This window comes from Chelonia mydas, chromosome 4, assembly GCF_015237465.2.
Source record: "Chelonia mydas isolate rCheMyd1 chromosome 4, rCheMyd1.pri.v2, whole genome shotgun sequence".
NCBI lineage: Eukaryota > Metazoa > Chordata > Testudines > Cheloniidae > Chelonia > Chelonia mydas.
This window is the reverse complement of record NC_057852.1, coordinates 11,011,625-11,039,618: the sequence shown is the minus strand read 5'-3', so window position 1 is coordinate 11,039,618 and position 27,994 is coordinate 11,011,625. Positions and strand designations below refer to the sequence as shown.

The 27,994-nt window shown below is 46.9% G+C and overlaps 1 protein-coding gene and 1 long non-coding RNA gene across 3 annotated transcripts; one reads left to right on the top strand and one right to left on the bottom strand.

Moving 5' to 3' along the window:
* Position 1: 1 nt before the first annotated feature.
* HGSNAT (heparan-alpha-glucosaminide N-acetyltransferase) lies at positions 2-27,954 on the bottom strand. Of its 2 annotated transcripts, none has more exons than XM_037896619.2 (18): positions 27,816-27,954; positions 20,649-20,764; positions 19,260-19,396; positions 18,203-18,324; positions 14,659-14,728; positions 12,812-12,881; positions 11,344-11,447; positions 9,699-9,775; positions 8,965-8,995; positions 7,251-7,411; positions 6,199-6,314; positions 5,052-5,176; positions 3,375-3,501; positions 2,711-2,797; positions 1,382-1,459; positions 1,179-1,249; positions 927-1,039; positions 2-484 (listed from the first exon to the last, which is right to left on the bottom strand). In XM_037896619.2, the coding sequence occupies exons 1-18, from the start codon at positions 27,916-27,918 to the stop codon at positions 303-305; spliced, it is 1,890 nt and encodes a 629-aa protein (XP_037752547.1). In that variant the 5' UTR covers positions 27,919-27,954; the 3' UTR covers positions 2-302. The 2 variants fall into 2 exon arrangements, with proteins under 2 accessions (XP_037752547.1, XP_037752548.1); XM_037896620.2 differs by having other exon boundaries at positions 5,052-5,173.
* On the top strand, positions 23,356-23,886 carry LOC122465351. The gene is made up of 2 exons (XR_006290119.1): positions 23,356-23,424; positions 23,704-23,886. It is a non-coding gene; the product is annotated as an uncharacterized LOC122465351 (long non-coding RNA).
* Positions 27,955-27,994: the final 40 nt, after the last annotated feature.

The following is a 27,994-nucleotide window of genomic DNA, read 5'->3' as shown; positions in this document are numbered from 1 at the left end:
ATTAAAGGCTATCCAGTATGGTGGTCTGTTTATTGCAGGTAGAATAGCGGCACTCTGTGCACTGAAACATAGTACTGCATACAAAGACAGGCAGACAAGACAGGTCAGGCAAGTTACTGTGTTTTGGCTAAACAGTAAGATACTGTCCCTTAGGCACCAGAAAGTCTCCATTCCAGTTCCCCTGGAAATGTAAACTTAACACATGAGCCCTTTTTAGTAATGAATCCCCCCAGAAATGGCATCATCTCTGGGGAGTCCAACTTCAATATCTTATCTCCCAGAAGAGACCATCAGGAACCCAATCAGATTTTCCAGAATATCCTTTTCTGGTAGAGTAAATATGATATGATGACCCAGATCGATGTTGCAATCAGGTTCTGAGCCAAGTGTTCTCCATGAGACTGACTGTCCTTCATCTTCCACTTAAAAGGAAAATAGTTCTCAAATACTTCATGCCCAACATACACCAGGATTGAGTTCATTCCTTAAAATAAACACAAAGAAAACAATTCTGTACTCCATTGCATTCTAAGAGCAAGCTGTAGCAGCAGGGGCTGGCAGAGTATTTACAGGAAAGGGAATCAGGAAATCCTAAGCATTACTGACAAGTTGTTCCTGTCATTAACTTGCCCTGTGGCCTTGAATAAGTCACTTTACCCCTCTGACTTCACAGCTAAAGAGTGATTAATAATTCTTACCTGCGTCCCAACAGCAGTATGAACATGTGGAGAATGTAGTTTAATTAAATCAAAGTTTAAGGATCTTTTAATCAAAGGTTTTTCATTGCAAAACTATTCTTGAAGGGAAACATTTTAGCAGTAGGTCTTGCTGCTTGACATGGCAACAGAATGTTAATTTTACTGGTAAGGACAGGACTAAACCACCTATTGCATCACGGATAACTAAATATGCTTGAGTTTACTGACCTGGGTAGAAAAATGGAGCACCTGACCAGCATCTCTTGACATCCACAAGGTAGTATATTAGCAATAAAAGCATGAAGGCAAAGCAGCTCAAGGTTGTCACATAAGAGATTGACCTACATATTTTCAGTGGGAATATAAAAGGATATTTAGAGAAGTTCAATATGGACTGATGTTGCTACAGTTAAATACATTGTGTCCATATAGCTGGAGAGAAACACATTGAATAGTAAAAAGTTACATATCTCTACTTACCATAGATTCTTATTTGCAGGAATAAACCCTTCATCTTTAGAGCATTTTGTCAAGATAGCAGAAATAATCCCCTGAAATAATAAGTTTGGAGTTTATATGAACTTTCACTGCAGCACATCTTAGAAATAGAAAGCTTGTGCTGCATGAAAAGATGTGGTTGTTAATGAGTAATTTAAACTGCATTAAGAAAAGATGTTACTTACCATGACTACACTCCATATAAAAAACCTACTCATTATCTTCTTGTGCTGGTCTTTGTAAAACAAGAATATTTTTCCTGCCTATAAAAAACAAAGGCATAAAAACCAGTAAACATACCAGGTATTTTCCACCCGCCACTTGCAGTAGAATGGAGAAGCTTAAACTGCTTTATTTGTGCTAAGCAGTTGGAAGACCGAGATTAGGAACTCTTCTAGGAGAATGCATTCAGGTGAAAAACAAGTGATGTTTGTTTAGCAACAAAAAAATTCTGATTTCTACCCCATGTGAATAACCACACCCACACATCTTTTACAGCTGCTCCAGTGCAGCTCCTATTAAGGCAACTAAAAAATAAGGAAAATCCAGAACAATCAAGGCAACATTAACATTTTCACCAACCTAAATGGCCATGCCTTGTCACCTATATACCATTATACGCAAAAGCACTCCTTGACCCTTCAGGGCACACACTCCCTTTCAGTTCCAATCCACATAGCCTCAGACTCATACTCATACTCAGACACAACTAATGCCACCCCGTGCACAACGCAGAACTCCTTTCCTCCATGGGATATGCAGCGTGCCATTCTACCTGACAAACTAGGGCGGTTGGATATCACACCTAAGTCCAGATACACGTATCTAAAGTCAGCCACTACAAGGTTGCTCCCCACACCTAGTATCTGAGACCCCCCTAGTTATTTTCTGTTTTAAGTGACAGTGACAGGCTACGAGGGAACTTTTGACACGTTAATGGTTTGAGTGGCAACGCGCTGTCGCCTATTCTGGAAAACGAACACATTCGACAGGTGCTAAGTGCGTTTGAGAGATGAAGACGGTGATGGAAACACCACAGCCAAGGTTCTCTAACATATGAGCTTAAATTTAACAGCCCGAGTCCATTTTTAGTCTTACTTTCAGAACCCCTGAGCAGCCAGCTGCTACGAGTGATTGCCAGACCTCACCACAAGCCACTGGTGCGATGGTTCTAGGCCTCCCCAGATAGGACAAACAAGGGTTTCAAGAACTGAGCAAAACATCTGATTTTGTTAAACCTCAGAATCACGCTGGTCAATGTACCTCAAATTTTGATTTAAAGCCTCTGCCAGCTGGCCCCTCCTGCCCTGCCAACTTGGACTCAGGAGGTTTTCAGAGGGTTTGGCTAGTTTATAATGGAACTGTGACTGTAACCTTACCTCTAGAGAAGATGCTGCCACTCCAGCTTGAAAAGCTCTTTTTCCCCTTACCCCCACCTTTGACAAAACACCTTCAGTTGTTTCTGGGAAACGAAGGTTTGCTGACAATGTAGGTTCAAAAAGCTAAGACGGTACCTGAAGTCCCAAAAACGCCATGAAGATTGAATTAATTGTTCCCAAGATGCCTTCGGGATCATAGGCCACTGTTGTTTGGTAGAGCACCTTGCAGAGAGAGAGAGTTAGGATTAAAAAGATATGCATCCAGCCCTGAACTTCCTTCTCCCCTCTCTCACCCTGGGGCCATTTCCCCAGCCCTCCGTGACACTTGACTGTTGTCAATGCCAGATTTAGATTTCACATTGAAATCACTCCATTTACACTGTGCGACAATCCCTCCTCAGAACACAGCCCAAGGAAATGGTCTTTGGAGCAGAACCCTCTCCCCACAGCCCCCAGGCCAGTGTGCTGCTGATGTAAAGCTGGTGAACTTGCTGAGTTGCAGATAGGCCAGGCCAGGCCAGCCCCACCCATCCACAGCGGTTCCCAAGTCTAGCCTCTCCACCTCCCACAGTGGTACCACTAGAGTTGTCAACTAAGTTTCAGAGAGAGCTTCTAAGCAAGGAAGAGCCCCTCTTAGCTGTCACATCCCAGACAGAGTGGGAGAGTTGGAATTTAAAGAAGGAAGTAGCTTTTTCTCTTGAAAACTTAGCTAATTTTATATTAAAGTTGTTGACATGTTAAACACAGAACCTAACTCTGCAGCAAGTCAATGGTTTATGTGCAAGTCAGAACCACTCACATTGGATGATGGGTGTTGGTAAATATGCTTTTCTCCCAAGAGCAAGTGATCAATATAACCGGCTGCTCCTCCGGTGCAATTGGGATATTTTCCAAAATCCCCAATGCCACCGGGGCCAAGGTAACCACTGGAAAGGAAGCAAAAGGCCATGGGTCTTTGCAGCGCTACACTGTTGAAAGGCTTGAGAATGAACAACGTTAAGTTTTGCTGCTCTTTAGGGATCTGAAGCACAAACTCACCCCCACAGGCAATCAGGTCACACACCGAACTACCTCCTTCCCTGGTACAAGTCGCAAGGGGAAGGGCAGCCCAGAGGAGACACTGGCCAATGCCTGGAAAGCAGAGCACCTGGTAACTAGTTACCACCAGTGCGCTCTGTAACTGCCAATCCCCACAGGCAAACTAGACACGCGCCAGACTCAGGCTGATCAAGACAAGATCAACTGTCAACAAGCCATAGCACCAGGGCAGCCAAAGCCCAGCACCGCCCAGCCTTGCCCTTAACTCCAAAAGGGAGAGCTCACTTTCCCAGCCACCAGCCCAGCCCAGCCCCTCGTCCCCCGCAAATCCAGCTCTTGAGCCCCTGGGAAGGTACAATGCGCAGTGGAACTCAGCCCAGCTTTTTATGCTGCAGAGTCTTCCTCTGGTCTGACGCACAGGGGTGAATACAATGTGCCGAATACAGAACAAGCCAATGCAGCACTGGTGCCGAAAGGCAAGGAAATGCTCACGGACTCCCACAGCAGTAAGGACAACACAGGGGAGCTCCAAGAGACCCCTCAGGCTCCAGCCACTTGGAAACAAGTGGCTGACAAAACTCCGTGGTGGGCAGCCAGGTGCTGTTAACAAGAAATCCCCCAGAACCCAGCACCCTGATGCTATGAGACCCACAGCCAGTGTCAAACAGAGACTGTACTTGGAAATGGCAAGAAGAGGCCACACATGACTAGTCAGCACCTGAGGCTAGTGGCTGGGGAAGCAAGCACTGGCAGGGGAGGACATCTCCAATGCTGACTGCACTCAGAAAGCAGCTCATAGAGAAGGGGCATAGAGATGAACAAGGTACTTTGAACAGGCTTAGTAAGGCCCCCATCCAGCATCCCACAAGCCCAGGCACTTCTAGAACCAAGGAGAGTTCCAGGCTGTCTCAGCTAGAAGCACCACGCGTCATTACTAGGACCCAGGTGCACGTGATCTCTTTACAAGGAGGGGAGGTCCTCATCTGCCTGAGCACACAAGCTGCGGCAGGGATGTAGCTGGCAGCAGACAGCAAGCATCAGCAGCACCAGCCTGAAAGCTCAGCACATATGAAAAGACTGGCTTGTTGAGATGTCCTTTCGGGAAGAGAGCTCCTCATTCCTGTACCTCCCAGGGGTGCAGGGAGGAGACATGCATGAGAGATGTGAGCTGCTCAGATACTACAGTGATGGAGACCATAGGAGAACCTCAGAGGGAGATTTTAAACCTGTTTCTTACCTAGGTGAGTAATAAAGATGTCCTCTACATAAAGCCAAGTACTTCACTGCAAAGTGGGGAAGGGGATGTTTCACTGAGAAACCCCCTTTTCCTACTGACTCAGAGCTAGAGACACTGAAACATGGTCCCTATGCAGCAGAATAACCCCTGACACCACACAGAAAGCACCCAAAGGAAAAGGAATCCAAGCATTCAACTTACTTTGGGCAGCCAGGTACAATTAACAGGAAGGTCAAACCCAGCCAAATCGCTTCCAGCATCAGAATGAAAACCCACTGTGGCCAGTAGAGCAGGATATCCCGCAGGGCAAAATACGGGGTCTCCTGCTTAAGAGATAGGGAAGAAAAGGAAAACTAACTGGCAAATGATCACTGAGCATTTGGGGAAAAGACACCTTTCACTTTCGAACAGTCCCCTGGCACTGCAGATGGTTGGGAGTGATAACTGCAGAGTTTGCAAGGCTTTCCATTGTAACATCGTTTTCACAAACCCACAATGTCTGAAACTGACACTCCCCAGGTTTGCTTTCAAAAGTGATTTTGTTTTGAAAGTCTGAGCAAAATCCTTTCCGCAGATTGTGTGTCACAGACAGGAAAACAAGGCATTTTTCCTTGTTGTACAAATCCTAGCTATGCTAAAGTGGGTGAAATTTGAAACTCTGGATTCAGCATGGACTAAACCCTTGCTTGGCTCAGTTGGGGGTCAGAAGGGTTAAAATAAAAGCACTATAAGTGATTGGAAAGGGTCATGTCCCAGCATGCTTAGTGTGTTTCTGCTAAGATCTTCGCAGAGTATAACAAAGCCCTGCTTTCTTAGGGCATTCCTGCCCGGTCTGTCTGCCTTGCCTTCCGGCCCAGAGGGTGGTGCTCAGACTGACATGCAACAATTCTAGAAGAGGGAGGCATTTGGAGCCTTGAAGTGGACAGTGGACTGAATTAAGAGTTCAAAATTACACCTGTGTTTCAGCACCCTTGGAATCCAAGAGGCACTGATTGCAGATCAGGAAGGAGTGAGTTCGTAAGGACCTCTATAATCCTCTACACGGCAACCAAGCTGGGGCTAGCCATGCGGAGTAGTTGAAATGCACCCTGCTCTGCTCAGTTCCTGAGCAACCCCCTTGTACTGCTCTGTACAGTTAAACAGATATTAATCTTGTGCAGCATGGCTCCTAAAACCATACAAGAGCTGCCGGAGACAGGACTACAGTGGCAGGCACGGGAGGGGCGACCATCTAGCAACAGACTGCACGTGCAAGAAGCAAATGTGATGGTGCTGTGTATCCTACACGTGTTTACAGCCTGCCCCTCCAGCATCATCGAAGACAGAGCTATAGCCAAGGATCACTCACCAATGTATCGTTCTCAGCCACAGCTTTAGCAAACCCGAGTTCTAAGACGGCAACCACAAGGTAGGTAAATCCCAGTCTCTGGAGTACACCTGGAATCCGCAGATTACCCCAAGACACTACAGGAAACACACACACAATGTAAGAGGGGGGCTGCTGACCTATTACGGTGGCTCTCTGGCAATGCACATTGGTAAATTCTGGCTCCTTCTCAGGCTCAGGTTGGCCACCCCAGGGTTAGGGCCTACGTACTCATGCTGCCTCAGGGAACGTCTACTCAGCAAAGAAAAAACCACGGCTGACCCCTGCAAGCTGACTGCAGAGCTATTTCATTGCTGTGTAGACTTCCGGGCTCAGGCCGGACCCTGTGGGGTAGGAGGGTCCCAGAGGAGGTGTGTGATGCACTCACTCCGTGCCCCACTTCCACAGCTTTGGGGATATATCCTACCCACCCCGCCTCACTGCACAGGGAGGGAGAAGGGCACAGGGCAGGACCGTCCCATGAAACTCAAGCAACACACTTGCACTGCGCCCCTTCCTTTAAGCACAACTTTTCCTACTCCAGGCTTTCTTTTCCCACTCCCCTGCAACTTCACAGTCCGAGTACAGCTGTTATGATCAGGATACAAGAGAGGGCGTGATGATCTAAAAGCAAGAACTGGGAGGTCCCAGTCTCCTATGGACTGGATCTCTCTCTGGAAGATACGCTTCAGTCAGTTACTGGGCTCAAATAAATGGCTGAACAGATGAAATTCTCCAGCCTGTGTTACACAGGAAGTCAGACTAGATGATCTAATGGTGCCTTCTGGCTTTATAATTAGGACTATAAGTAAGGAGACAGCCTTAAGCCAGACAGTTGTTGAGTTATGTAGCACAGCTGAACAGCTCACCATTCTTGGCCTGTTACAGCACTTGCAGAGAACTGCCCTCTGCATGCAGTTGGTCCATGGGGTGAGACTGATCATATATTCATTCTATAAACAGCCAGGTAAAAATGGGAAAGCTACAAATTCCAAAAAGGACAAGCAAACAACAAATGAATTCTCTCCACTTACAAGGTCCAAGGCAATAATTGGGATTGATGATTATGACGCCTATTAGAAACAGCAAGAAACTCCTCCAGAGAGCTTTCCCCAGCACTTTCCACTTCGAACATCCCCGCCTCAGCATGGAGTTCAGTGACAGCGAAATTGAGGTGCCCATGATAAACACAAACCTAGAAATGCAGGTAGCTGTGAAATGGGTCTATTCAGGGGAATCACGACTAATCACACATACTCCAATGCTGTGGCTCCTGGAAGCAGCGGCATGTCCCTCCTCCGGCTCCTATGTGTAGGGGCATCCAGGGGGCTCCACACGCTGCCCCCACCCCAAGCACCATCTCTGTAGCTCCCATTGGCCAGGAACTGCGGCCAATGGGAGCTGCAGGGGTGACGCCTGCGGACGGGGCAGCACGCAGAGCTGCCTTGCCGGTGCCGTGCCTCCACGTAGGAGTCGGGGGGTGAGGGGGGCAGCATGCTGCTGCTTCTGGAAGCTGCGGGGGCGGCAGCTGCGGACGGGGCAGTGTGCAGAGCCGCCTGGCCACGCCTCCGTGTAGGAGCCAGAAGGAGAACATGCCACTGCTTCCAGGAGCTGCTTGAGGTAAGCGCCGCCCAGAACCTGCATCCCTGACCTTCTCCCGCGCCCCAACCCCCTGCCCCAGCCTGATCCCCCTCCCACCCTCTGAACCCCTCGGTCCCAGCCTGGAACTTTCCCCAAACCCTTCTGTACGCCAAACATCTCATCCCCAGCCCCACCCCAGAGCCCTCACCCACCCCCCACACCTGAACCCCTCAGCCCCAGCCTGGAGCCCCCTCCTGCACCCTGAACTCCTTATTTCTGGCCCCACTCTGGAACCCGCACCCCAAGCCCACACCACAGCCTCAGCCCAGAGCCCCCTCCCATATTCCAAACCCCTCTGCTCCACCCCAAGCCTGCAGCACCCTCCTGCACCCTAAACCCCTCATCCCTGGCCCAACCCCAGAGCCAGCACCTCCAGCCGGAGCGTGCACCGCCTCCCACATCCCAATCCCCTACCCCAGCCCGGAGCCCCCTCCCGCACCCTGAACTCTTCATTTCTGGCCGCACCCCCAGCCTGAGCCCTCACCCCCTCCCGCACCCCAACCCCCAATTTTGTGATCTTTCATGGCCCGCCATACAATTTCCATACCCAGATGTGGCCCTCAGGCCAAAAAGTTTGCCCACCCCTGTACTAGCCCATAGGACATATATCACATCACCAGATTAGCCCTGCCCCTGGCACAGCAGCAGACTCTCATTGGTCTGTGCTTAAAAAAACAAACAAAAAAAACCCCCAAACACATACACCCCAAAATCCATTTTCCAAATGGATTTAAGGTGCATTTCAGTGCAGTTTAGCAGCATTCCACTGTGTGGCCCTTCTAGTCTACCAAGGGGAGACATTTATTCCTTTCAGGGAGTATCCTTCTTCAAACTCTCCTTTGCTGTGAAGCCCACAGAAACCTGGACAATGGTTCGGCTGTTGGTGTGCTCAGGTCACAGCTCATCATGCTGACCAATACTGTCTCATTGTTTCCTTGTATTTCCCGGTCTATCTGTCAGTTGCCTTTGTTGTAAGCTCTTTGGCACAGGGACTGACTTTTTGTTCTGTGTTTGTACAGTACCTAGCACAATGGGGCCCTGGTCCATGACTAGGGCTCCTAGGCGCTATGATAATACAAAATAATAATATTCGCCACAAAGACTTACCATGGAAACACAAGATCTGCCAGCGTTAAGCCTACAAAGGAATCATTAGACAAGTTTTAATTGCCTCGAAAGACTGAACTTATGATGACCCTCATTTCTAAGTCTGCAAAGGAACTGCAGAATGCCTGTAATGATTCAGTAAACCAAATTCTTAAGCAGCATCCTAAGAGATACTGACAAATAATTACTCCTTTGACTGTATCTGCTTCACTTGCCCTTCAGTTTGTTTGCCCAAACACTGTCTGAATTAACGGCTGTGTCACAGGGAAGACTTCTGGCATGGGATCTTCACAATTTACCATGGTATTAGCACAGCACAACGTGTTACAACACAAGACCGTCAAGCATGATCACTGGGGCAGGGCTGTCATTAATGTTATCTGTACAACACCTAGCATGTGATCGTGACCTGGCGGTCACCTCTAGGTCCTACCACCATAAGCGTTAAATAATAACACAGCCACTCAAAATGTGTGGCTGTGTTGAAGATGTAAGCAAAAAGGTTGTGTGACAATAAAAAGCCTTCCCAAGATTGTCTGATACCAGGAACAATCACACCGTGCTTTGAAATATTCTCCTGCTAGATACTGGGGGCTAGATCCTTTGCTGGTGTAAACTGACGTAGCTCCACTGAATTCAACGGAGCTACACCTATGCGCACTAGCTGAGAACCTGGCCCGGTCTGTTCATTTCTGTGACTAAGGTCTGCATTACATGTATGAACCATACTTTACCATTCCAACTCTGATGTTTGAAGAACCAGTATTTTCCTCCTCCGTAATTAACAAATACCATAATTATGAGAGAGAGCCTAAAAAGACATAAAAAATAATGAGAACGCACGTACAATATTGCGTGTCAGAAACAGACACACGCTTAATATTTTACCCTGTTAAAACATTTTTCAATCAGTCTTTTTTTAAGCAAGCTTATAAAAAAAACAGCCAAGCATGCTGTCGAGGGATCAGTGAATGATCTTCATTCAGAGGAAACTGACGTTGACTGAAAGAAGGAGAGAGCACTGGAAAGTCACATCACTAAGCACGCTGAGTGTGATTTTTGTTCATATTCCCATATAAGTTCACTAAGCTGGCTCCCCACCTTGCTCCAGCCCAATTCAAAATGTTTCAGGAAACCCAAAAACTAGGATCCTACAGTTCTTCCCAGTTAAATGGACCCCCTTGGGCTGTCAGATCTCTAAGCCAGAGATTGCACTGATTGGACCTAGTAATTCCATGTACTCCACCAACTTCATTTAGGAAGTCCTCAGCCCCCCCCCACGGTTCCCTGAAAGAGGGAAAGGAATCATTCCTCCCATTGTAGACAGTGGATAAATCAGAACATGGAGTTAAGAGACTTGACCAAGGCCACACAGGAAATTTGGGAGCAGGGCAGGGAACAGCAAGGCTGTATTTTTACTTGTAAGCTGCATGGAGGGAAGAGAATGACTGAGTACGATCAAGGAAAATCTAGCTAGAAGTCACCCAGTGCACATGAGAAAAAGGAAATGGAGGTTGGACACCAGGAAAAACTTCCCGCCATGGAAATCTGGCAGCCTGTGGAACTGTCTGTCAGGGGAAGTGGTGAAAGGCCCATCAAAACCAGGCAGGACAGATACCAGTAAATGCACTACAGGGAACAATTCTCACAGGGAGGGAGAGAAAGAAATTACCATAATACATAGGGCTGGTCAAAAGTTTTCCATCTAAACTGTTTTTTGATGGAAAACTTGAGTTTTTGTCACACTTTTTTTCATGCAAAGTGTCTGCTTTCCATGGAAAATTTAAAGTTTTGTTGAAAACCTGGATGCCTGAAAACCAAAAAAACAATAGCTGAGATTTTAGCCTAAAAGTGAAAGATTTTGATTCTGAAATGCCCTCACAGTGCCACATGGGAGTTGAAGTTCAGTTGCCTCATGCTCCCTCATCTCCTCTACTGGCAAACTTCCCACCCAGACTACATTTCCCATGAAGCACCAGGGTCACAGGGCAGCCATGATGCCTGGCCTACACTATCCAAGAGGGAAGATCATGCTGCATGATGGAAGATGTAGTCTGACCAAAAAGCCCACCCTATAGAAGAGGATGAGGCACCAGAACTACAACCCCCATGAGGCACTGGGGCAGCATTACCAATCAAAATATTCTGGTTTTTGATTATTTGCTGAAAACTCAAAAGTTTTCACAGGAAAAAATAATTTCCAGCTATCTCTGTTAACAGGTAGTTTCCTTCTCCATAAATATAAACCCACATCCAATACCATGACATTCTACCATCCCTGGGGGTGAAGATTTCATACTGTGGCCACAATTACATTTCTTCAAACCTAGAGAAGCTTTATAAAGAAGTGGTAAAGAAGCCTCTGAGGCTGCAATTTACCCTCGAAATGTGTCAAGGGAGCGCAGTCGCCGCTGGGAGATGGTCCACGTGGTAGCTGGGACATCGCTGCTTGTGGAATCTGTTCTGGTCGGGGATCCAAGCTCCTTGGAATAGAAACACCACACAAGAGGAAAAGCTAGCAATTGCCTCAACACCTTTGCCATCCTGATCATCTGGGGAATGTGACTCAGCCAGCTGAGGCCTAGAGATACTGGGCATTTCAACACACCCTAACTAATTCTGTTCTTCCCATTTCTCTCTTTATTCCTCACTGAGGGATTCCTTGTATTTCACACTTCATACGTCTCACTTCTTTAATCAGCATAGGAGGTATGGTCCAGTGGGCAGGGCACTGGACTGTGACTCAGGAGAGCTGGGTTTAATCCCAATGTTGGCCATACACTCCATGTGACCTTAGGCAAGTCATTTAATCTACCCTGTGCCTCGGTTCCCCATGAATAGGGTGGGGATAACACATCTCGGCCTACAGGGGTGCTGTGTGGATAAAATTCATTAATGATTCTGATGCACTCAGCACGCCACCAGTGAAGAAGGCCATGTACAACAGACTCCTGAGAGAATAACCGGGGAGCATAACACGGAAGCGTGCTCATCCAGCGCGGGCAGAGTACACTAGGCCAGATGCTGATGTCATTTACACTAGTGTAAATCCAGAGTGATTCCAACAGCTATATTCCACATCTGCCGAGTGTGTAACACCGCAGACTGTGGCCCACAGCCTCTGCCGCACTTCCAGGCCCTGGGCTGGTCACAGAACTCCAGGCCTGAGTTCAGAGTGCCCAGAACTGGCTGTAGTGCTGGGAGCAGCCAGCAGAGCTTCCCTCTCTTGATGCTGTCCACGTCACAACAGGGTAATTCTTTCAGTGGAACATTTCCTGCACGGAAACTAGAGAGAGAGAGGCAAACACCTGACTGGGCAGTAACTGACAGGGTACATGTACACTGGAGCTAGGGGTGTAATTTTCAGCTCAGGTAGGCGTACGCACGTTAGTGCTGATGAAATTAGCTTGTTACAGATAGGAGGGTAGCCACGGCCGCAGGATAGGCTAGCAGCTAGCTGTTGTGAGTACGCAATCAGGGTCTCAGACAGGATTGTACTTGGGGAGGCTAGCCCATCACAGCTGCGCTTCTATGTTTAGCATGCTAGCTCAATCAAAACTAACACATATATGTCTACCTGAGCTGGACATTACACCCACGGCTCCAGCGTCGATGTATCCTGAGAGTCATACGTGTCCACTGCACATACATTAAACATAGGTGGCGAGCCCCCTCCAGCACTCCCCAAAGATGGAGACAGCTGTCTACCCACACTTTGAGGATTACCCAGGAACCTGTTCATGGGGGGATGTGGCTGATAATTTATTGAATCTCAAAAAGGACTAGTTGGTGTGAACGCTTCAGTGTAAAAACATGGACGGCAATTTAGCGCATTCTAGCAACTCACAGAATTAATGAGATGATCAGTGTCTCCAGGATGCAGTTTCTTGTAAAACCAATTCCTGACTGGATTGATGCTGTGAACCAGTAACAGAAAAAAAAGAAAAGAAAAAAAGATCACACTCTATTGCTTATTCAGAACAAACACACGCTATCAAATCATGTTGGAGCAGCATAAACCAGACGCTGAGAACATCTACCCCTCTCCCCCCGCCCGTCCCACTCCCCTCCCCTCCCCGGATTAGTACAACCTTATTAAGCTTGCAAAGTCAAACACACAAAAGTCAGAGTGCCAGAATTAGGCAACCTTAATTCAGCCCTATTGTGTATACACTATGATACAATCACCACAGGCTCAGATTTCCTCCCCACCCCCCCTTTTTTTTGTTTACACTCAGGACCACCTCATTCAGTGCACAGGATGGATGGCTAGGTAACCAGATTTTCCAACCTTTACAGTTAAACACATACTTAAATCGTATTGACCGGAATGGGTCTTAACCAGGGGCTGAACTGCTGTTCTGAACAGGGGATGCTTTCCTGATTCAGGGCCCTAGACACTCCGTAGTAGTGGAAGCACATGGAAACATTCCCTGTATTAAACTTTGCAACACTGTGGTTTAGTTGGAGGATATCAGCATCTGGAAAAACGATAACTGTGTGATGATTAAATGAAGTTGGCCTGAACTGTTGTGTGGACTGCCTGAAGCAGAATGCAGAAGGGGTTTCCCTGGGATGACAACAAGGATTTAAGCACATGCTTCAGTGCGTTCCTGAACTCAGGCCTAAATTCCCCTATTCATTTCTCATCCCAGCTCCTGTGCTATAGTCTGATAGAACAGCTAAAAATACAGCAAACAAGGAGGATTATGTGACAGGCAATAAAACTCCATTTACAGTTCAGGCATCACAAACATAATAAGGGCATGGGAGTGACTGTAGTGCTGGTGAAAGCCTTCAGAATGACCGCCTGACAGAAAGTATCCTAAGAAAAAAATCAAAGCACAGGCACCAGCAATGCCGGTCTCTTCACCCCCATCCCATGCATAGGGCCCAGCACTGAGCTGCAGAGGCTTTTACAGTGAGGAGTTAGTTAATATGCTGCAGCTGGCTCTTCAGTAACACTGAGAGCAGCAGTTATCCATCAGCCACCAACTGAAATGCAAACACCTAGCACTCCAGCCTTGGACTGAGAGTACCAACAGCTGTATGCAGTGTTATTGTAGCTGTGTTGGTCCCAGGATATTAGAGACAAGATGGGTGAGCTCCGAAGAAGAGCTCTGTGTAAGCTCAAAAGCTTGTCTCTCTCACCAACACAAGTTGGCCCAATAAAAGATAATACCTCCCCCATCTTGTCTCTCTAGCACCAACAGCTGTCAGACTGTTCAGACACTACCCATCAGGACCAGAAGAAGTGAAAGGTTTCATGTCCCATTGCCCATATTGTGAGCCATCCAGTCCCCCATTAATTCCTTTGTTTCACAGTAACTCTACTAAATTCAGTCAGCAGTTAATCTGTTGAATAAATTTCTTATTCTTAAATCAAGAGCTTGGCCCTTAGCAAACGAAAGGCCAGGTAGTCAGATGGTGCATATCAGCCTAGCTCCAATGAACAGGAGACTCCAGCTGTAAGACAGCCCAGTTCCCAGTTTGCACTCATGAGACAGCAGGATCTTTTTGTTTTGTGTTTGTACAACAACTAGCACAAAGGGCCCTGGCTCATAACTGGGGCTCCTGGGTGCTATGGCAATACAAATAATAAATAATAGTAGTGAGTGTGTTTTCATCTACAACAAAAACCCTAAGAGATTCTTTAATACGTACAGGAATGTTTCACAAACAACGTCCACTTACATCACGAAGACGTGTCCCACTGTCAGGATACTGAGGACCCCCATATAAATGAGGAATGCATACAGGATAGCTGCAGGAAAAGAAGAGACATCTTCATAGCTGAGGTAACAAAAACAATGGGCATTCTGGGCCTGATACATCAATGCGTTATACCTGTGTAAAACTGGACTAACCCAGCGAGAAGTCAGGCCTACAGCTTGCTACAGGAACCTCACTGAGTGGTACTGTAAACCGAAGGAAGGATTGACCGGGGCTAGGCCACAAGCATGGGTTTTGGGAGACCAAGGTTCAATTTCCTGCTCTGTCACAGACTTCCTGTGTGACACTAGACAAGTCCACTTAGCTTCTCTGTGCCTCAGCTCCCCATCTGTAAAATGGGCATAATACTTCCCTCCCTCAGCCCTGTGGCTGTTGTACACATTGAAGACTGTGAAGTGCTTTGAGTTCTAGTGATGAAAATGCTAGATACAAAGGTATTGCTTTGTGAGAACACAAGCCCCAGCAAAAAAAACAAAGTGCCTATATATTCCGGTACAAAAATAACCAAGGCAAAACACATCGTAGTGGTAGCAGGGGTGACAGGGAGAGGACTGATTTGGTAGATGTTGTAAAGGAAGAACTGGCTGGATTTAGAAACAGCCTGAATGCAAGGAGTAAAAGAGGTAGCGAAGTCAAAGACACGCTGAGTTTGCAAGCATGGGGAATGTCTCTGTTAGAGCTCAGGGAAACAGTTTGGTCAAAACTATTTCACCAAAAAAATGCAGATTCGGGGGCATTGAAATATTTCACAAATTTGCCAAATTGTTTGCCCCCCAAAAATCTAAAAATATTCCAAAACAACAAAACATTTCACTTTGACCTTTTTGGAGCATTTCAGTTTTTTTTTTTTTTTATCTGAAATGACTTTTCATGTCAAAGCTTACTTCAATTTTATTAAAAATAAAAAACATGTAATAGGGCTCAAAAACAAAACAAAATGTTTTGTTCAACCTGAAATTAACCCTCCACCCCCAATTTTTGGTATGGCCAGGAAATAAAAAACATCACTTTTTCACACAGGTGTAGTCTCTTTAGAGTTAAAGGAATGGAAATATTATTACAAAGAGCAAGAATAGGGAAGAATGCTGATTAGAGTGAAACAGCTCTGGGAGGGACACACAGAGAAGAGAGACAACATAAAACAAAATGGGTGGCTAGACAAGGTTAAACAAACAAACCCAAAGCTTTGTGGCAGAAGCAGGGCTCACCAAGTGCAGAGGAACAAGCTGGGTGTATGTTTTGGGAGGAGGAGAAGGAAGTGGGATCTAAATCTTAAAATAGAACACAGACACATACCTTGTGACTTTTTTGCTTTTGTGTCTGTCTTGCCTGTTTAGACTGTAAGCTCTTCGGAGCAGGGACTGGCTCATGCTATGTGTTCGTACAGTATTGCACAAAACGGGGCCCAATCGTGGTCAAGGCCTCTGCGTGATCATGTAACGTATATAAATAAATAGTAAGATAAAGAAGGAGAAGAGCAGCAGGCCAAGAACAGAAGCCCACGGGACACTGTAATGGGATGTACCAGCCCCTTAAGGTGTGAGGGAAGCCACCTGGGCCAGTGCTATGCCACTGCACGTTTTGCCGGGAGACGTACCTGTGTGACAGATCAAGGTCAAAGAGCAAGAGAAAGGGGTGTCAGAGTGGCATTCTGGGAGAAAACACTGCCAGCTCTGCTTTTAGGGCCGACAAGTGGTGCTCCAGGAGCAGGGCAGGCTGGAAAGCTCCACCCCCCTCCATGGTGAGGAAAAGGCCTGGCTCAGGGCAGTTTCCAGATGGCCTCCCTCTGGGATCCAGAGAAGCAGGGTTGCTCACAAACATATTTCCTGTCAGCCAGATTGTGGTCCTGGGCTGGGGTAAGGCATCCTAGGAGATGAAGGCGTATATATATCCTGCCCCTTCCCCAAATATGAGGTGAGACCTGGAAGGCAGCTGGCTGTGCCGCTGGGTGTCTCCGGAACCCAGCTTTCACTGTTTGTTTGGGATGCTTTTGAGCCAGACATCACTGAGAAGCGTCTGATGCACTTTAAAACAACCCTGCAGACATTTCTGACTGTCTTACACAACCAACTGGAGCATTTTGATATGGTGTGGCCTGCCCCCGGCACCAACGGAGAGCAGAAAGTGACAGGACAGTGGAAAGGGTAGACACTGCAGGCAGGAGAGCACTCAAGCATGGAGTCAGGAAACCTCCTGGAAAGCTGGGAAGGAGGGCATAGCTAACAAGTGAGAAAGGATGTAAATGGTCTCAGACAGGAATGGGTTCATTGGTAACCTTCAGGAGAACAGAGGATATTGAGAGGAGCAGCTGGACAAGAGGCAGAGATCACAAATAAGTAAGAGGGAAAGAAGAAAGGCAGTTGTTGGAGAAACAAGGAAGTGATAGGATCAAGGGTTTGGAGGAAGAAGGTATGAGAGACCATCCAACGTCTGAGTAAGGAGCAGGTAGCTGAGTGTGGGAAGGTGGTGGCGTAGCAGGGCTGGCAGACGAAAGGGAAGGAGGAGAGCTCACATTACACAGAGTCAATATTTTCCCAGAAGTAGCAGAATCTCGGGTCAAAAGGGAGGCAGGGACATGAAGAGGAGTGGATTTGAAGAGAGAGTCGAAGCTGGAGAAGGGCAATGAAGGATGTAAGTGAGGGAGTCCATCAGGGAAGAGAAATCAAGCTGTGCAGTAAGAGAAACAGCAGAGTAGAAAGGACAAAACTGTAGCGGAGGCAATTACTGTGGTCACTGTATTTAATCCAGAGATGTGTTATGATGGGAGTTGGGCAATCATACCACCTTGAAGCTGTTGGGTTTGATAACTGCCTTCCCTTCAGGCTAAATGAGGGAAAAATAAAATGGCCCTTTGTTCAGTAATAGATAAAACAATGGAAAACTAGCTCCCAAAGACTGGGCCGCATGCAAGCCTGGGCCATATAGTCCAAGGGGTTTCCCAGAGGAAAAATGATAAAGGCAGGGGATTGATATGATTGCAGCTGCGTGTCTGTATGTTAGAAGCAGCAGAAAAACCACAAAATGTCCTGGAGAAGGTAGCAAGGAAGCCTAGATGCACATAGAGATGCACCTGTAGCATGACCCTGAAAAAAAGCTAAGAGAGGGAATGTTTGGGTAGAGTGCTGGCTGAAAGAGGCTTGGGACTCTAAGCAAAGAAACTGCCTCATGCTGTTTGATTCCTACTGTATTCAGAGAAATAAGACTTTGTACAATCTTTGTAAATAAACAGGATCACATCAAAGAAATACCTGACTCCATCATCAATTCCTCCTCCTATTAGGAACAATCTGCAAGACCCCTGAATATCGGCTAACTGCTTGGGCCAAATGGATAACAGATGCTCTGTGGCATGGGAGCAGGTGCACAGGGAGTGGATGCAAGGAGTTCATTAGGCTCAAGGATTTGCTAGGAAGGGGGCTAAAGAGAATTTTAATGAGATGATTTCCTGAAAGAAAAAAAACAACTTCATTTACACAAGGAAAGGGGAAAATAAAGCGGTACATACGGAGATGGCTGTTGACAGGACTTTCATTGATGATTATGTCACAGGAAATCATCTTGGTGCTGCTATCAAAGCTCTTTACCACAAGAGAATAGTTCCCAAATTCTCCAAAATGATAATGGATCCTGCAAAGAATTAAGGGAGACAGAAAGGGAACCTGTGCTGGTACTTGCTGTGCAATCTCTACTGCCTGCAGGTACTGTGGTAGGCACCACTGGGCTACAGGCTCGGCCAGCTGGGAGGTGGGCTGAAAGAAAGGAAGGGCTACAAAAACACGGCTATGGGAAGAAGGGTAGGGCCATGCTGGGAAGCACACAGCCCATGCTCGTCCTTGCTGCGGGGCTGCAGTGACCGCCTCTCCCTGCACATACAAAAGGGGATGGGGCTGTAAAGGCCCCAGCCTGTGCCCAGATTTTTCTTTTTTCCTACTTGGTGAGGTCTTCTAATTGCGTTGCCATAGTTACTGCAGCTTGGCTCCTGCTCCCTGATTTGGTGCTTTCAATGCACTGTTCATTCCGCCATTTCTTTGATTGGCCACCCAGCAGCTCCCAAAGCCACTTCTTTGTCAGCATTGGCTTGGCTTCCCCTACTGTATCGTTTGATCGCTCCAACCCACCCTTGACCCACTCCACCCTTCATACATCACATGACTTCTTACACTATAGACTATGTCACAGGAACCATGACTTCATAGACTTTTGGTCTGATTTTGTTGTTGGGTTTAGTATGCGGGTGCCTAGTGGCCTGTGATATCCAGGAGGTCAGGCTACATGATCTGGTTGTCCTTTCTGGCCTTAAACTCTGTCTCTATGTGTGTCTGTACAGCACACAGCACTACGGGGTGCCACTTGTGATTGGATGAGCTAGGCACTACTGTAACAAATTATATTTTTATACTGTTGGTAAGATGAAGATTAAATTGCAAATCTAACTTCTGAAGTGCTCAGTAATAACTGCAGTGAGGAGGCCACAGACTTTAGGACAGTGGCTGGCAAGTGACAGAAAACGTAAGCATTACTGGGTTGTTTCAACACACATTATCTTCAGATCAGTTACAAACCTGGGAAACTCTCTGCCTGCCCTAGAGCCATTGAGCTGTAGGGTGACTGGATGCTGAGAATCCACGGCAACTGCTACAATGCTGGGCTTTCCCGAAGCGTTGCTCATTGGGACAGATACCAGATCTTGATGCAAGCACTAGAAAATGAGGACAGATGAAGGATTACAAAAATAGAAAACCTACTTGATTTTACCAGGCAGAGCAAAAGTATTATTATTTTTTAATTCAAAGAGGAGTACAAAGGAAGCCTGGTTTGTCCAACAGCAAGGAGGTAACATTTCTGTGAGCTGCAGCTGAAGGAAGAATTATTGGGCCAGATTTTCAAAAATAGGAGCCTAAAGTTAGGCACCCAGGGTGGGATTTTCAAAAGGGCTAAAACCCAACCCATTAAATACAAATGACAAAAAAGGAACAAATTAAAATACTGGAAAGTTGATCATTTAAAAACACGAGACACACTCCACTAAGAACACAGGAAATGCCATACCAGATCAGAGCAGCTAGCCCAGCATCCTGTCCCTGACAGGGCTAGCACCAGGAAGATACAAGAAAGCCTGAAGGAGGTAACTATGGAATAACCTGACCATAAAGGAGCTTTCTTCTTAACCCCTCACCAGTCATCCGTGGTTAGCTTATGCCCTAAAACATGAGGGTTTACACACCTTTCAAACTTAAAAAGAAATCTTTACAATTGCACTGTAACTACGGACATTCTCATTATCCAAAGGAATGACCTATCCTTCTTTGGATCCTGCTGCTCTTTCCCTCAAGACATTGTTGAGGGTATGAGTCCCATAGATATCTGTCATTCACTGGCTGAGGGTCCAGAATGGGGTCAGGGCTCACGAGGGATAAAGGAGCTGGGGGAGAAGATGTTGGAGGCTGTGGGCGAGCCTGGAAGATATCCACCTTTCCCCACCGTCTATGACATGGATCCTTTGCCCATCCAAGAACTAGCTGAAAAAACTGGGCAACAGAAAACTAGGACTTTCAAAACACTAGTATTTCCACAATCCCTTAGGGGAACAAGTCTTTGGGTATGTCTACACTGCAGTCACAGGGTGTGACTGTAGCTCACGCAGACATAACCCTGCTAGCTTTAATCTAGCTATCTTGGGTGCTGGAATGGGGAAGGCGTGTGGCAGCACACACTGCAGCATGGGTTAGCCCCACGAGTAATTATCCAGGGTTCTAGGCAGGCTTGTACAGCCCACAATGAAGCTCACGCTGCTGTGGCTTCACTGCTTTGCTACCTGAGCTGGCTAGATTGTGTCCACGAGCTCAGGATTGTCTACATGAGCTGCAATCAGACCCTGGGTCCAGGGCCATATCCTTGCCTTCCCCTAGAAGGAAACCTTACATAGCATACAAAGGGAGAGGGCTGTTTACCTGGTAACAATAATCAGAAAGCCAGGAGACTGTCAAGTTCTCATGGATCAACTCATTGTGCACCAGCAGTAAAGCCTGATCAATTTTCAGCCCTAAGGGTCTCTTTCTGGATAAATCTGTTACGATGCAGAAACGGAGAGAAAGACGTATGTCAGTATTTTGAAAAGGGAAACTCTGCATAACACACTTCAGGACAGAAGGCAACTTGGTTAACAGAATGACAATAGCTCAGTAGACATCATATCGCAGCCTTACCAATCCTCACACATTTACGGCGGTTCATAGTCGAGAATCTATGCACCACAGAAATTGTATGGGAAAGGCCCAATCTCTCCAGCCCTGCTTCCACCTCAGTATGGCTCCGGAGTACTATTATTGCACGGGGGAATCAGACTGGCCAGGTAACAAGAGCGTTCACCATTGACGTACAGACTGAAGGTATGTGGCTACAGCAACACAGATACAGTGCTGCAGCTGTGCCACGGCAGCATAGACGCTTCCTACATTGACAGAAAGGACTTATCCATCCATATACATAACCCATCTCTCCAAGATGTGGTAGAATTCTTCTGTCAATTTAGCGGTGTCTACAGTGAAGGCTAGGTTGGCCTAACTATGTCACATAGGCCACAAAATTTTTCACAGCCCTGAGTGAGACAGCTAGGTCAAGCTAATATCTAGATATAGACCAGGACTATGTCTACACTTCAAATGCTACAGCAGAGCCACTGTAGTGCCTCAGTGTTGACAATCACTACAGCAACGGGAGGGATTCTCCTATCGCTGTACTTAATCCATCTTCCCACTAGGCAGTACCTAGGTCAACGGCAGAATTCTTCCATCAACCTAGTGCTGTCTACAATGGGGGTCATGTTGGCTTAATTATGTTGCTTAGGGATGTGAGAATTTTTGCGCCCGATGCAATGCAGTCAGGCCCCAGTTATAAACCAAGTTGCCACGTCTTCCCTGCTGTTGAAACCCAAGCAGGCAATCCCAAGTTAAGAACACACCTTTTAGTTTCAGTATAGACATACCCACAGATGTCGCAAGGGGGCAAGAGAGAGGGATAGTGCAGGGGTAGTACTTGCTCCCCCTGAGCTCTCCGCAGACTAGGTGTTCTCATCCAGGAATCTAATCATCAGAAGGCAGAACCTACATATATACAAAGTCCCATTTTGTTTTGTGTGGGGATAGGAATCTCTTCTGGATGAGCTCCAGGGCCCTGATCCTGCGAGTTACTTCACACCCTGTCACTGCCCAGAACTTGTCGTCAGCTGGCATACGTGTGTGTTTTCACTGTGTGCCGCTCCAGCTCTGTACAGACAGCTGGCTCACCAGACCTTGATAGTACTACCCAGAAAGACCACAGCCTTCGGTGGCGAAGGCGCTTGGCCAGGTTTATTGCTGAAGAAGCACAGTCCTAGCACCCCATAGATTCTACATGCACACTAACACATGTACGCCTCTGACAATGGACCAGCTCAGTCAGCAGTGGGACTTTCTGCTGTCCCCTAGGCTGAACAAAAGTGCCCCTCCTATGACTTCTCTTTCATACATTGATACAAACAATTGATACGTATTACTCTCCTGAGGCTACCGACCCTACAGCTTGTACCACCTGGTTTAAACAAAACATCTTCGTCCATCACCCTGTCCTGCCATACTTGGGGTTGATGTGTTCCTATACCATCTCCCAGGGCTGTATTTATGCCATAACTCTATGTTGGGGTACCTGTACTAACCTTCTGGAATGTGTCTATATGAATATGCAGTGCCTAGTACTTCTTGGGCAGGGTGGATAAAAATCAATGATTTAAAAAAAAAAATCAGATTTTTTTAATTTAAATTGGATTTTTTTGATCAAATGCTTTTTGAGGAAAAAACCTATCTAAAGATAGTCTGAATTACGATGCGATATTTTGAGATATAATGTATCATGGAATAGGGATTATAAATTCTAATTCTATAGTATGAGACAATATATTCATGTAATGTTTAAGAAAAGTTTTGTAAATGAGTTCCAATAGTAGTTCATGGATTAGGGACCCAATCTTATGGGGTTCCAGGGGCTTCTGTATCGATTATTTAGGTTAATCTTTCTATCTACCCAATGGGACTCAGTGCTCAGCCTAGAAGATACCATCAGAGATGCTTAATTTTACAGTTCTCAAACTGTGGACTTGTGTCTCCAGAGATAACATGCTTGTTAACAGCAAAAATGTTTTAAAATAAATAAATAATATATAGAGGTAAGAAATAACAGACCTCAACCCTATTGTCCCCCTGCAAATTTGTGTTCACAGAGTCACTCTTACCTCTCTCTAAAAGTGCAAAGTTTCAAAAAGTTCAATGAATAGAAGATTGTTGTGGACAGAATAGATCTGGACAAGGAGAAGAAGTCTGGAGATAAATGTGAGAAGGGAGGGACAGGCAGTAGAAACAAAAGTGAAACTGTTTGAGCAGCATATTCCAGAAGTCTCGAGGTCTTTTGGAGTGTAACCTTCATTGATTTGCGATCTACCATACCATTCTCTCACTAGAAGGGAAAACCTATAATGGCAGCAGGCCGTAAAAGAGACCAAGTTTGGGAACATTTTAATGAAGTTCCTCTATCTGTGGGTAAGACAGGCATGTCTGCAAAATGCAAACAGTGCAACAAAGAAATGCAAGGCCTGGCTGACTGAATGAAACAACATCATGAAGAAGTGTTCCTTCTCAGGAGGAAGCTGTGCTGAGGATGATGAAAGGAACATGTCTGAACATGCAGGATCTTCAGGTTGGTAAACTTTTTTATTTCATACTTCTTTCTTGAGGACTGCCTGTCTTCCTTCTGGACTGTTCTTGAATTCTCATGTTTGAGCAAAAAATATAGTTGTTACTCTATGGTACTAGCATTTTAGATGCAGTTGTAATAAAAAATAAAGATCTGAAATAGGCAGATTTTCCTTTTACAATTTCACCTTTAAAGTAGTACTGTCAGTGAATGCAATAAGTAATACTAAATGAGCAGTATGGTAATAATAATTAAATAACTGCATTGGCCTATTTTGTTTAGGAGAATCCATCTTCAACATGCAGGATTCTGAAGACTCTCCACCTTAAAGATCACCATAATTTTATATAGTTTCAGAGTTATCTGCCAATGATAGTGTTTCAGTCACATCATTTATGTCACATAGCCCAGTATATTTATCACCTGTAGCAAAAAGAAAAAAAAAACTCCATCATCCAGAAACAATCATAGATAAGAACCAGCAGATTACAAAAAGAGGTAATTGATGAAAAAATTGCCTGGTTTGTTAATCATACGGAAAGGAGAGTTTGTTGCATAGAGAACCCACACTTCATTAACATGGTTCAGTCATTAAGATCAGAATACATTTCACCCAACAGAGCACATGTCGCAGGCAAACTGCTGGACTGTGAATCACCAGTGTAACACTGTTGCAAAGAAAAAAAAAGCAAACATCATTCTGGGATGTATTAGCAGGAGTGTTGTAAGCAAGAGAAATTGTATGAAAGAGAAATTGAGCAGTGTGCAAAACGTGAAATTGTTAACCTGAGTCTTGATGGGTGGAGCAATGTCCACAATGATCCTGTTGCACGTGCTTGTGTAACAACAGAAGAAGGGAATGTCTTCCTTACAGAAACAATTGATACATCAGGAAATGCACACAGCAGAATACTTACAAGAAGTAGCAGTAAAAGCTATAACAAACTGTGAAAAAAAAATTCAAATGTCTAGTATGCAGCTTCATCACACAAAATGCTGCAAATGTATCCAAGATGAGAAGAAATTTAGAAGAGAGTCCCAAGCTAATAACAGACAGTTGCAGTGGTCACTTGATGCACCTCCTAGCCAAAGACTTCAGTGTTTCAGAAATAATGGCTAATGTTGAAATTGCAAAATACTTCCATAACAACCACTTTGCAGCAGCTGCTCTAAAAAAAGTGGGAGGAACCAAGCGAACTCCCCCACAAGACATGCGATGGAACTCAGCAGTGGATTGTTTTGAGCACTAGATCAAGAACTGGCCTAATCTGGTGACAGCTTGTGAACAAAATTGTGAAAAAATAGGTGTCCCTGTCACAGCCAAAGTTCTCCGCATTGGGCTTAAGAGAAATGCTGAACACAGGCTGAGTACCCTGAAGCCTATTTCCGTAGCCTTGAACAGAATGCAGGGAAATAGCTGTTTTATTGCTGACACTGTTGAAATTTGGAAGGAACTGAGTGAGATCTTAAAAAGAGAAATATGCAATGACAGCGTTAAATTACAAGCACTGAAAACACCGAATGGGACAAGCACTATCTCCAGCTCATTTTCTTACAAATATTCTCAATAGTCGGTACCAGAGTCAAACCTTAACGGCTGAAGAAGAGGAGTTGGCTAGGACATGGACATCCAGCAATCATCCCTCCATAATGCCAACTATAATAAACTTCAGAGCTAAAGGTGAACCCTTCAAGAAATATGTTTGCTGATGATGTTTTTAAAAAAGTCACACCAGTGAACTGGTGGAAGTCACTTAAACACTTGGATTCAGAGACTGTTGAAGTGATAATCTCACTTTTAACAGTAGTAGGCTCTTCTGCCAGCGTAGAAAGAATATTTTCTTCCTTTGGACTAATTCATTCCAAATTGAGAAATCGTTTGGGACCTGGAAAAGCAGGAAAGCTTGTTTTTCTTTTCCAGATTATGAACAAACAGGAAAATGAAGGTGAAGACGACTGAGTTAGCTGCAGAAGCCAATATTTTAAGTTTCTCATGTTGACTTGGCGGACATAGTCGATTTAATTTTTGTTGTTTTTTTTAAATATTTCATTTAACTATTTTAGTTAAAACAAATTTTAACAAAAACAAACCTGATTTTAAAAAACTTGAATGTTTAACTAAATTCAAAAATTCATATGCTTGTTTTGTTAAAATCTTATATGTTTGCTGTTGAAGAAAAGAATCCAGAATGCATAACGCTGTTGTTTTACTTAAATAAAACAGTTTAAATGTCTGTCTGGTGATGTTCTCCTCCTAATATAGCATAGCAAGAAAATCCTCCAAATATTAATGATTAACCTGTTGAATTGGAGATAGTTCACCTCCCAATGACTTCATAAATATCTGTTTCAATTACCTTTGGTAAATGAAATAACCAATCATTCATTCATTTTCTGACATAGCTGTAAAACTAATCTGAAGTTTTCAAAATAAATCACTTAAAAATGTATAGTGTGTACCTTCTAAAAATGAAACCTACATCTATCTGAGTTGTGAAGAATATGTATTAAGGTTTTAACAACCAACAAGAATGCACTTTTATGTAGAAATCCATGATTAAATTGAGTCTTCCTGACTAGTGATTTAAATCAGATCCACCCTGTTCTTAGGAGTGCCTGTGTTTTAGCTATGGCTCACCATGTCTTTGCCAAGTTCATGTACCAGACAGTGAACTTGTAAGCAAGCCTTTGCTTATGGCAGGGCCTGCCTTTTGCTCATAGCCTGCCTTTTGCTAACTTAGCCCTGATCTACACTGGGGGGGTTGACCTAAGATACGCAACTTCAGCTCCATGAATAGTAACCTGCAGATTCGGGCCTAGGTGAGGATGATCCCAATGGAGCTCCAGTATGTGGTGTGCCCAAGCAAAGAGCTTTGTTCTAAACCAGGCAGGCATTTCTAGCTATGAAACATGTTTGGGAGGACAGGAGAATGGAAAACCAACCCCAGCCCAATCCAGGCAAGGGTGGGAGCGCTACTGCAGATAACAGACAGAGTACCCCTGAAACTGGGGGAGGGACACAGGAAGGTGGTAGGGGAGTGAGAGTGATGGAGAGACTGAGTTGGGGAGAAGAGGGGGCGTGTGTGTGTGTGAGAGAGAGAGAGAGCACGGAGTGTGAAAGGGCAGTGGGGAGAGTGTGACAGACAAGTAGAGAGAAGGAGGCAGGGGTAGAGGGAAGGGGGCGGGGCAGATGAAGTGATGGGGGAAGACAAGGGGCAGACAAAAGGGTGTGGGTAGGGTGACCAGATAGCAAGTGTGAAAAATTGGGATGGGGTGGGGGGTAATGGGTGCCTATATAAGACAAAGCCCTGAATATTGGAACTGTCCCTATGAAACTGGGACATATGGCAACTGCAGGTGTGGGGAGAAGGAAATAGGGGGCAGGCTGGGCAGGAGCAATTCAGCTGGCAGAGCAAGCCAGGCACAGGAGAATGGGGGGCAGGCCGGGCGGGGGGAGCAGACGGGGGTGGAATGAGGGGGAGCAGATCAGGTGGTGGTTCACGCCAGATGGGGGGAAGGAATGGAGAGCAGGGCGGAGTGGGAGGAATGGAGTGGAGGGCGGGGTGAGGGGAGAAGATGGGGGTTTCAGGACAGGCGGGCGGGGGGCTCAGGCTAGGCGGGGAGGAGGGAACAGGAGGCGGAGGGGGGGAATCAGGCCAGGCGGGGGGGAGGCTCAGGCCAGGGGAGGGAACAGGAGGCAGGTGGGGGAGGAGGGGAATCAGGCTAGGCTAGACCAGGCCAGGCCAGGCCAGGCCAGGCTGGGGGGGGGGGGGGGTGGTGGTGGTGGTGTGTTCAGGCCAGACAGGAGGGAGGCAGGCAGGCGGGGGGACTCAGGGCAGGCAGGCAGGCAGGCGCCGGTGGGGGGGGAGGGTTCAGGCCATGCGGGAGGCAGGCCAGGCGGGGGGGGGGCCCTCAGGGCAGTCAGGCGGGAGGGAGGCGGCTCAGGCCAGGCGGGAGGGGAGCGGCTTAGGCCAGGCCAGGCCAGGCCAGGCAGGCGGGGGGGTCAGGCCAGGAGGGAGGGGAGCGGCGGAGGCCAGGCCAGGCCAGGCAGGCGGGGGGGTCAGGCCAGGAGGGAGGGGAGCGGCTTAGGCCAGGCCAGGCCAGGCAGGCGGGGGGGTCAGGCCAGGAGGGAGGGGAGCGGCTTAGGCCAGGCCAGGCCAGGCAGGCGGGGGGGTCAGGCCAGGCGGGAGGGGAGCGGCTTAGGCCAGGCCAGGCCAGGCAGGCGGGGGGGTCAGGCCAGGCGGGAGGGGAGCGGCTTAGGCCAGGCCAGGCCAGGCAGGCGGGGGGGGTCAGGCCAGGAGGGAGGGGAGCGGCTTAGGCCAGGCCACGCCAGGCCAGGCGGGGTGGGGGAGGCGGCTCAGGCCAGGAAGGCGGGGGGGGGGGGGGGGCATTACCGTGCGGCTGGGTGAGGCCGGGCGCCAGCAGCGCGGCGCTCAGGGCGGTCACCGCCAGGCAGAGGGTGGCCGAGGGGCGCCATCCCCGGCCGGGCCCCGCCATCCCCGCGCCGCCGACCGGCCGGCCGGGACTCCGCTCTCCCGCCCCCAGGGGCTGCGGCTCGCGGCTCCCGGCCGGG